At 47.7% G+C, this 11126-nt stretch overlaps 1 protein-coding gene across 2 annotated transcripts in view; it reads left to right on the forward strand.

The window, feature by feature from the left end:
• Window positions 1–10219, forward strand: part of PDGFD (platelet derived growth factor D) — a 218029-nt gene extending 207810 nt beyond the window's left edge. For both annotated transcript variants that reach the window (XM_046017821.1, XM_046017822.1), the window contains exon 7: window positions 7787–10219. In XM_046017821.1, coding sequence (XP_045873777.1) covers window positions 7787–7912 — 126 coding nt within the window. In that variant the 3' untranslated portion in view covers window positions 7913–10219. The remainder of the gene's footprint in view (window positions 1–7786) is intronic.
• The last annotated feature ends 907 nt before the right edge of the window (window positions 10220–11126 follow it).

An 11126-nucleotide genomic window follows, 5' to 3' on the forward strand; every position in this document is an offset into this window, starting at 1 on the left:
ACAAGTTTAAGGAGGTGACGGGAGCTAAATGAAAACAGAGACGTCATAACTGGTATTTCCAACTTGGGAAGTGTAGGAAATTAAATGCCACAGGGACCAGGCGTATCTCACATGGGAGAAACACATTATTTTAGACTTCCATAGAGCTTATTTTCTTAGTCATAAGAATTTCTTACTCCACCCTGCAGTTTTCAAGGGGAACAAAAAAAAAGTTCTCCTGTCCAGAGAATGCTATAGTCTGCATTCATTGTGTTTTATTTTTGTATGACCCAATGAACTCTAGATTGGGTGCTGTCCTTTGCATCTAAGAACCTGAATTTTGTAATGTTTAGTCAGACCCTGAGGATCAGTGCCGAATGCAGCAATCAGGCTAGAATTAAAATCATCTAGTAAATGACAAGATCACTACCTAGGCATAAATGCGGAGGAAAAACAGTTAAGTACAGGCCTTTGATCTATCTGTAGAGTGCTCTATTTTCCTCTGGACTCCACTCAGTTCGAAGTTACAGCTTCATTTTTTATGTTTATTGCAGAAATGGCAGAGTTGAACGTGCACACCAGCCCTTTAAAAAAAATTTTTTTTTAAACCCTCACATCCCAGACTGAATGCTAAAGAACTCTGAAGGGTCCTTTTCTTGCTTCTTTTCTTGTCTCTGTCTGCCCACCCGAGCGGTTACCTGTAAATTTCTGTTCACAATTAATATCTAGAAAGGGAAGCCCTTGATCTCTGCTCATCACAGGAGCAGGTCTGAGATGCCAGCAACTTTTTGAAGCTGCTCTCTGAAGCAGCTCTTTGAAACATTGTAGCATAGTATTTTTACTTCTGGGGTCTGCGGAGCTCTGCACAAAGTCACTCTGCCAGGCTGTGGACAAAGGGACAAAACAACATCGATCACTCTCTCAGCCGCCGCATACCTGACACAAACATGCCTGGCTCCTTGACCCCCGGCTCCTAAAATACCTTGCAACGTGTCACAGTGATCCCTCTGCTGAGTTTCCCCAGGAAAGGGTAGAGGCTTGCTTGTTCCCTTTCCAGCAGTGGGGGTGGCTTGAGCCTGACTCATTAGGGAAAAAATCCTGGTTCTTTGTTCTATTCTGTGTCTGTGCTCTAACCCAGAGACAGAGAAATCAGTTTCCCCAGCTGCTGCTTGTAACTGATGAGATGTGAAATGAGTTTCCATGGGCCGTGAGCACCCTTAAGGGGAACTGGAACTTGTCACATAAGCAGGCCTGTGTGACTCTGCACAAATATTTCAGCACTTGGCGTTTAAGGCATAAAATGGGAAAAATTATAAAGCTCCTAATGAAGCTCGGATAATTGTTCCTTTCTTGGGTCATGCTATTTCCCAAGCAGGGATTTGAGTGGTTTTTCCCTGTGGGACACAGTGTTACCTTCTTTATGATTTCCTGTTCTCCAAAGCTTGTAGGTATCCTTTAAGGCATGTTCCCGGTTTGCTAATACTAGTTCTTTGCAGCCTCTTGGAATGCATAGGATACAAAAGTGACTTTGGGGTAGTGAGTTTTCAAAAGGAAGTTTCCAGAGAACAATCTGGTAGGTGCTGTTATTTCAGGTCCCATCTTGCCTTCATAATGTGCCATGAAGGAGTAGGATCTTCTCTAGGAATAAGGTTACCTTGTAAGTTCGTCTCAGCGGTTTGTCATCCTCTGGTTCCCTGTCTGTGGACATTCAGGCAACAGCCAAAAACTCACGAAACAGCAGAGAGAGAAAGATCAGAGTTAATTTCTCTGTCTCTCCTCTCGTGATTTTGTCGCAGTGCTGCTGTAACCGTCCATCGTGTCGAGTAGAACTTTCTACAGTGAAGGGAGCATTCCCTACCTGCCCCTCCCAATACAGCAGTCGCCGGTGACATGTGGCTAGTTGGCACTTGACATGGACCGGACACAAACGGGAGATCGGACTTTGAATTCTGTGTGATTTTAACTTATGTAAATGCAGATAGCTACACATGGCTGGTGGTTGCCCTATAGAAAAACACAGCCTAGACCCATCTCTGTTTCTGGACCAAATGGAAAAAAATAATAACTAGTAGATTCTTTTTATTTTGCTCTAGAATTTTATATTAAAAATCTACTTCCTATTAATAGCTTAAGAGTCAGCACATGTAAGTACAAGTTTATATATGAAAAAAGATTAATTAGAGGTTTTAAACTGTTGAACTTCCGACTTGGGATAAAATAATCATACTTTTAGGTTTTTACATGTTTTAAGCATCTGGTACGAAACAAGTTTAGCTAAAATTGGAAATTGAGATCAAGGAGACAGGAAACAAAATGAGTTTGTGAAGAGTTTCTACTCTGTGGCAAAAGCAGTGAGATTTGGGGTTATGATTCTACCAACCATAACAAAAGTCAAGAAAATTTGGTTCCTTCCTCTGGAAATAGCATTTCTAGAGTAAGGAGAGTCTCCCTGCTTCATCCTCTTTCTGTCTCTTTGGGTGAGACTGTGAGACCATGCTCCCGGGGGCTTTTCCTGTGTTTGCAATGAGACAGGGCAATAGAACAAAACACTGTCTGACCAGAAGGAAGATGTGGCCCCTGGTTCCAGCTTTGCCGTGTGGAAGGCAGCCTAGGGGCCTAGGAGTTCCTCAGTTCATCCCCACAATGACCCCCAATTTGGGGTTCCCAGGAAGACCGGGGATGACACGGCGTCCATTAACCATTACACCATCCTACCCCCCAACCCTACCTTACCTTACACAAGGAATAGAAGCAAATTGGGGGTGGCCGTGCTAGGTCAAGGTAAAGGAGTGACGATAGGATCGGACCATCAGCAGTTAACGTTGATGGAAAAGTTCACTTGCGCATCGGTGATGATGCCGACACTTGGCTCATGGGGTGACTGGACAAATGCGAGGGCAGAAGACTGGAAAGTCCAGAAGAGATGTCGTGGGGTTTTCTGAGAGGTCTGGCTTCCCTGCAGCCTCGATGGCTCCCCGAGTGAATGGACCCTGCCTTTCACTACAACCGAATGTGCACATTCCTTCCCTTGTAGACCTAGATTCCTGCCATCGCTTCGCACACCTGCCTTGGGTCGTGCTCCCCCTCAGGTAGACAAGACCATCTGTGACATGGATGGTCCTCCATGCCAATTCTGCACTCTGAATGCGGTGCCCAGTTAGCCTTCCATTACGTTCTGGAGTGGGTAGACATGAGCCCTCTAAGGTGCTGTCGAAATTAGGGAACTGCTTCGCTCTTTCAAGGCTGGGCTGCAGCTGAGTGCGCCCCCGCAGGAGCCCCCGTGTGCTCCCAGAAAACGTAATGTCTGCAGAGAGCAAGATCAGAGTTTCAGTATTCATGAGCGTTTTATGGGCCCTGACCACAATCCCAGTCTTTGGTCACCTGCAGACTTCGTCAGCCAGGGAATCGCTCCTAAACTCTGTCGTCGGTATCTTTCTTACTAGTACCCTGTCTTACCACGTGCAGTCAGTCCTTCTGCGGCGAGGCTCCAGGTCTGCTGGGACTGCTGCCCGCAAGCTCGGTAATCACCCAGGCAGAACAGAATGGGTTATCCCTTCTTGAGATGTTTTCGTTCATAATCACTTAGGTTTCAGAGAAATGGTCTAGCAGCCCTTAAAAATCCAAACTCTTTGCACATTTTTCATGAAGTCTAGAAGCATGGAAAAGCTCAAAAGGGAAGCAAAAATAGGAAGCTTTTTTTTTTATTTTTTCAAAGATCCGAAGCTATGTGTGTGGAGTACAGCCTGCTTTAGAAGTTCGGAAGAATTTTAAATAAACTCTTAATGGTTCCAGCTCATACAATGCATTTGTCCTGAAATATGTGTTTGTGTTCCTATGTCAGCCATTAATCTGAGAACTATTAAAGGCAATAACCGTTTTTTTTTAATATTTCCAATAAAGAAGAACCCAACTCAGCAGATAGCTTTTCTGCCTAGTCTTGTTTTATTAGTGGAATAGCTTTATGGCAATGATTCATTCAGTGGATTATTGGCAACGAGGCGAGTAACTGAAGTGAAAAATCTTTCGTGATGTGCTAATTTGCAGACGGAGCATCTTTGACTTTGTGTAGCGTTGCGCAAGCCACCACCCGGCTTAGTCCTTCTCCAGTCAGTCCAAGTCAACTTTGCCTGGACTCGTGTGGTTTTCCAGGTGGTGGAGAGGGCTCAGGGTTTCCCCCACAGGTAGTAAGAAATGGCTGGCGGGTCGTCGGTGGGTTTTTATTCTGGGGTGCGCTCGCAGCTGTGAGCCCTAGCTCGGAAAACAGGAAAGCATTTTGGGATGGTCTTATTAGTATGTGTCCTTTGGCGGCTGAAATTCATTCAGTGCTTCCTTCCCTTTAAAAGTGACCAGATAACCTATAACAGCCAGTTTGCCTTCCCTGATAAAAGCTTTTCGTTTCTCTTTCAACGTTCCATGCTCTCTCAAGTCAGTTTTGCTTTCTTCCTCCTCTCAGGGCTGCATACCTGAACCTCAGACTATTACATGGTCTGAAAGCTTTGAACATCAGCGCTGTGATCAGCCGGGAAAGCAGTCCGATTTCCCCTTCGTTCAAACAGCGCTTTCCGGTCTTGTCTGGGAAAGTGTCTGCCAATTCATTTTTTCTCTTCTTATCAGCAAAACACATACATACCATGCTCACGTTGCTTAATATGAAATACAGGGAAAATCCCTGAACCATCAAGAGACCGGTCAGAAGAACCACCTGGGCTCTGTGCTCACGCCATCGCCACGCTCTTCTGTTGGCCGTCAAATGAGAAAGCAAAGAGCCCCGCGAGTCCAGGGGCCGCTCATCACCACTCATTAGGTTCTCGTGGCAGTCTTATATTCTTCAGACGCTCATCGTCTTGGACTCATTTCCCTCCCCTCCATCGGCAGATGCCCCAGTCTGGTTAACGCAGAGTCTTGCACAATAGCGACTAATGCACATTGGAGAAGTTCTCGGCAGAGCTGTGGGACTCGAACCTGTAACGCCTTCCAAGCGCGCCACCGGGCAGAGCTCAGCTGTGCTTGCTGGGCGGTCACGGGAGGGGCCATTCAGTGCCCAAAACGTCAGACATTCTGCAACCACTGTGGCTGGGTGGGGTTTTTTTGGGGGGGGGGTGTCTTTTTGGTTTGTTTTTGTTTTTTTTTTGTTTTTTACTTAAGCAATATCTTCGTTTCCCCTCGAGTTCCCAGCAGGCGAACACATGGCGGCCACACACGGGAGGCAGATACCACTGTGATTCTGCTCTTAGCAGTTCAAATTTTCCAAAACTGTGGGGCACTGTTTTTGGCCCCTGCTTTATTTTCTGGCTTGTGTGTCTGGCCCCTGTGTTTGTTGGAGGTGCAGGGGGGAGGTGAAAAGGAGAGAGCAGGAGCGTTCACGTCTGCGATGGCGCCTCCCCCAGCCCGGGCTGCTGCTTCACCCGCGCTGTGCGCACAGCATGCTCCGAGCCGTCCACACGTGAGTTCCCATGGCATAGGCGAGCTCAGCCACGTGGGGTCAAGTCCCACTGCCAGCTCCGTAACTCTGGGCAAGTAGCTTAACCTCTCTCTTTCCTCACGTATGAAAATTAGAAAAGTACTAATATGTTGCAGAGAAATCCAAATAATATTTGCAAAATAGCCCCTTATGACAGCGTGTGGCATCAATACCGTGAGTCGTAGTTTCCGCTGCCCTCGCCCTCGAAGCGCTTTGATCCAAACTAGGACACAAGATAAATCGGGTGGAACCACGCGACAGACTGTCGGAGTAGCCGAGTCGCAGGAGGGAAAGAGAACAACAGAATTAGCTCTGAGAACGGCCATTTGGACTAAGTTTACCAACAGCAGATAGTTTGGAGTGTTTGTGCCTCTGGCATGAGCTCTCGCCGGGTCCCCTCTTGCCCCGTGCTCATGGGTCCCCCACCTCCCCCCACCGTGTGCTCATCAGCATCCATTGGGAGCTCTGCTGCAGGTGGGAATCCGTGTCCCCCCTCTGTATTCGCCGAGTGCTGACTCCGTAGCTTGACTGAACGTGGAAGAAACGAGCTGATCTGTTCTCCTCCTCCCTGGGGCCCCCATGGCCCAGCCTGGCTTCGTACGGGGGGACAAACGATGAGTACTCTGCACCCGCTTTTCCTAGCCAAGGGTTTGGGTCCGTTCATGGCTCCAAGCAGGTAACGACGTGAGGACGAGCAAACGGCTGAGAAGGAGTTCCTGGTCAAGAAGCGGAGGAGTACCATGAAAAGTCCCACAGAGGCCAAAGCCAGGTTTTGCCACACGTAGCCTTCACCTGGGACCAGCGTATGCCAGGCACGTCCCCGCTCCAGCTCCCATGTGGCGCCCGACAGCCCTTGGAGACACAAGGAAATCACGGGCACATCAAAGGGCATGGGTGCCGGGGTGCTAGGACCCTAGCGGACAGCCCAGTGCACGAGTCCCAGTGACCAGAAGACCCCGCACGAGGCACGTGGCCTCCTTGAGGATCTCAGTCCCCCGTCCATAAAATGGGGATAAGGACGCGTCCTCTACTATGTGAAAGGTTTGTCGGAGGGAAAGAGAAATAATGTGTCTGTGCTCATCCTTGGAAAACTATAAATACGATATCGTTGTATGGTAGCGCCTGCTGGAGTTCAGAGTCCGAAAGGAAAATGGAAAAAAATCCGAACTGACGGCGGACAGGAGTCTGAGAGCATACAGAGGAGAAGCAGACTGACCAGATCGTGTCTGTGGGAGCGCGTATATGGTTTCCAAGGCACCGTGTCTGAGACGAGTAATGTTTGATTTCTGCAAAGGCCACTGCAGGGAAGAAGTTAGCTTCCATGTAAATATACTAAAATTATGCTTCACCTTAGATTTTTTTAAGTTTTTATTTGAATTCCAGTGTGTTAACACACTGCATGATACTAGTTTCTGGTACAACACAGTGATTCAGCACTTCCCTCCCCGCCCGGTGCTCATCAGACAGCTGCCCTCCCACAGCCCCGTCCCCTGTTCCCTGCCGCCCACCAGCCTCCCCTCTGGTGACCAGCACTGTGTTCTCTGTAGCTCAGTCTCTTTCTTGGTTTGCCTCTTTCTCTTTCCCCACTCTGCTCATCTGCTTTGTTTCTTAAATTCCACATTTGAGTGCAATCATTTGGTATTTGTCTTTCTCTAACTTCCCTTAGCACGATGCTCCCAGCCCTATCCACGTCATTCCAATCAACTTATTAACTTAAATATTAAGGATATGCTTTATGAAGAACAGCTGTATCGATATAGTATTGAGGTCGAAAAATTCTAGTGGAGCTGGTCTGTTTTAAATTGCAAAAGGTATTGCATTTTAACAAACGGATAAGGACATACACGCATTTTCACCTAATTATGGCCACTACGGACCTTCGTCAGGCACTACATCAGGGCATTACATTGAACATTTAGCCACACGGGCGTATTCACGTTCATGACACTACCCGTTGTTCTGTCTCCAGAAGTAACCAATACTCGGTATTGCATTCATCCGTAACATACGCTCTGTTCGAAGAATATAACAGTGTTTGGAGCAGCGCTTGGCACAAAACGGGCCCTTGGAAAGCTGTTGTAAGTGTCCACCAGGACCCCTGAGCTCATCCTGGTGCCGCGGGCTGGTGATGCTGGTGGCGTGACCCTGTGATCAGGGGACCACGCCGTCCGCATCGGGAAGTTGACGATTGTAAAAATATTAACGTGAGAGCGTCATCATCGCAAGCGCATAGTTCTTATTGGCTTCTCAAAGGGTTGGGAACCAGTTGTCATAAAGAGCAGAAGGGGCATCCGGTTGTGCTAAACCCTCCGGGCTTTCTAACAGGAACTGTGCTTCTGGTCCTAGGTGTTGAAGTTTGAGCCGGGCCATTTCAAGAGGAGGGGCAGAGCGAAGCACATGGCTCTCGTCGACATCCAGCTGGACCATCACGAGCGCTGTGACTGTGTCTGCAGCTCACGGCCGCCTCGATAAAGGGGTGTGCACACACACTGAGCGCGAATGAATCCTTAGTTTGAGGAGGGCGTGGCGAGAGACCCCTTTCCTCCCAGCAGCCGAACTTAACTACTAGCCTGCAAAGCAATGAATACAAGTGGTTGCTGAGTTTCAACCCAGCTTGGTTAGCCGTGGCGAGTAGCAAGGTATATTGTCAACGTCTATAGGCCAGAATATAGGATTGCAGCCAATAATAGTGTCAGAGAATCCATACACATACGTACACGTGCGCACATACGCTTCACGTCTCTGTGTCAATACATCAAACGGTTTATTCCGTGTCTACAACGAGGTACACCAGAGCTGACGCATGGTGGAGTCATTTAGACCCTTAAAAATCTTTTGACAAATTCAGGGACATATTAAATACAGGAAACATGACCTTGGAAGATTCAGAAGATTATTTAGGTTATTTTAAAATTTGAATCACAAAACAATCTTGGAGCTTGCTTTTTTAAAGAAAGCACCTTGTATATTAAAAACCAATAAATAAGCTTTTCTCATATGTACATCTTAACTATAAATTAAAAAAGGAAAACTATGGATTCTGGGACAAAGGCACAGACCTAACCATGTTTCCCGTGGGACACACTATGTACTTACCTAGGTAGACAATACTTGCCTATCTCCAGAAGCATGCCGTAATAATACAGATGCTTTAGAAAGTAAGTCATTGAGTCTTTTTCTGCATCTTGCTGAGGCAAGCAAATTCATTGAACACCTGTCTCCAAAAAATTTCTCAGAAGGTTTATTATTAGAATCCTCCCAGAGGCAGTTTTTTAACTGTAGCAGAAATTTGAATTGTTTCCTTCTGGAAAACGCCTCCACAGAAATAACTCCTTTGGAAAACGGCATGGGGACCCTTTCCAACTAGTGTTCGTTGAAAGACTTGGGTAGTTGAAAGTAAGAACAGTGAACGTAGAGACAGTAACAGAACTGGAAATCGGATGGAGTATTTGATTGGGTCCATACTTAATAATGGATCTCAACCTCTCCAAACTATGCCAGTCCATTTTATGCCTCTTGCATTCGTGCTCCTGTCTCTTTGATAGACAAATGTGGATTTATAATGGCACTTAAATTTGGCAAACATCCTGAATTATTTATAGCCTAAAAGCTTTCCTGTATTAAAATCACCCAGTTTTATTGATGTAACTTCCTAATCGTACCCTCACTCTCCATTCTGAATTCCTGTTTCTGAACTAAGTGAAATCAGGTCTGGAGTCTGTGGTTCTCTCCAGATCTGCAGAGCTCATTCTTAGAAGGCTGTCCTGCAAGTTACAGGGACACAAATCTGGCCTTGCTCCACCGCTAGAAACCTTGAGTTCGCATCGGTGGTCTTCTCATTCTTCCCTCCCAGGCTCCCCAGTGTCTATTGGAAAGGAGACTGAGTCCCGGAGTAGGAAGGGATTTATCATTCTCCAGGCTCAAGAGAGAAAGAAACTCTGAAATCCGGATAGCCCCAGGGCTACTCGGAGAGAGTTCTGCTTTTCTTGCTGCCTGGAAACAAAAGAAGGAGAGCCGACTTCCCCGGGAGTCTAGGGCCCTAGTGACTAGGACCAGTTTGAGTGAGGGGTGTGTGATGTGGGCCACCCACGGCTCAGGTGCAGGGTCGAAATACACCTGGACTTCAAAGCATGGACCACGTTCCCCACCGTCCTCACTCACAGTCTCCTTCCCTCTCAGCTCTTGGAGACGAAGGCCATTGCTTATTGATGATGTGAAAGTTCCCTAGAAGCACCCAGTGTTCTCGCCACGGAGGGGTGAGTGCGGAAATCCCTGCCTTGTTCAGTTGCCCAGAATCCCAGAACACAGTCAGAAATGTCCCAAGCAGACACCCTCACGATCAGGGACCCGCTGGTCCCCTTCACGGCCACGTGCAAGTTTACCGTGAAAGCATCGGCTTGGGTGCCCAAACCAAATGTGCGTCCCTTCACTGTGGCCTGTGCCGCTCACGCCGTCGTGGAAGTGTGAAAGATGAGAGTGCTCTCCCCAGTTTTCAAAAAACCTTCCAGGCTGCCGTAACCGGGATGGTTTTCAGTTAAAGCCCTCTCTGTGCTCTTTATTTATTCGCTGAAATGGAAGCAGGCATATTCACTCCCTTTCCTTTCTTCTTTCCTGAGTGTTTTATTAAAACGTCTCCCTTGGTTATCTGTTATCTGTTGCACTTCCAACGTGTAGCCAATAAATCTGTTTCATTGCCATCAGAGGAATAGAAACGATCGCCGTACAAATTACATTTCAAAACAGACCCTAATAAATCCGCATTTCTGCATGGCTCGCTCACCTGGAATAATGCCTTTCATTCACTACGTTCTTGTGGGGCAGAACACTTTCATAAGCGGGATTGGTTATTTTTTGTCATATCGGCAACACGCCGCATTCTTCTGTAGCAAATGTAATATGGCTCTTATCTTCGAGAAAAATATATGTTGCTTTTGAACAAAACTACTCCGTCATTTAGTCGCCAACTGCACTTTTGAAAGGAGTGCGGTGTTACGACCTTACTTTCACCAACACGTACAAGTCTTCGGGGTGACAGGACGGGATGACGTCTGTGGGCTTCGTTTTGGGAAGTGGGAAGGGCGCGAGCCTTGACCCTAACAGCAGGTTTTGGCTCCATCCCTGTGCCCAGGCTGGGCAGCCGGACCGGGCTTGAGTGTCACTGTTCGGCTGTGCCGCTGTGCCTCTCGGACTGTTTCCCCACCAGCCTTTTAATAAAATAGAGTCGGTCTGACATCCCTCCCGGAGGACAGTTCACAGCCCGTCTCTTCCTTAGGGGCCTGACATCAGTACCATTGGGACTCATTTCCCTTTTGTCCGCCCTGGAAGCTTTTCCCCTCTCAAGGGGCAGCCCAGCCGGGGAGGGGTGCTCCCGGCTCAGGGAGACCAGTGAGGGGTTGTGAGCCTTAGGACTTTGATTATGATCCGGGGCGGGGGAGCGGGGACCAAGGGCAAAGCGAGCTCTGCTCCGACGAGAACTTGAGCCTCTCCTCGCAGCTTAGTCCTGCCGGAGGCAGCTGCTGCTCTGAGCTGGGTGAAACTCGGCCACTTCATCTAGCTGAGTGGCTTCAGGTTGCTTGGGGAAAGGCAGTGGAGACGTGTTTTCTGTGCCAAGAATCAATTTTCCCATCGGAAATACCAGCTAATGTGTGAGACAAAGTGTGGGGAGGGCCAGGAAGGAATCCAATAA

Source organism: Meles meles, chromosome 8, assembly GCF_922984935.1.
Source record: "Meles meles chromosome 8, mMelMel3.1 paternal haplotype, whole genome shotgun sequence".
Taxonomy (NCBI): domain Eukaryota; kingdom Metazoa; phylum Chordata; class Mammalia; order Carnivora; family Mustelidae; genus Meles; species Meles meles.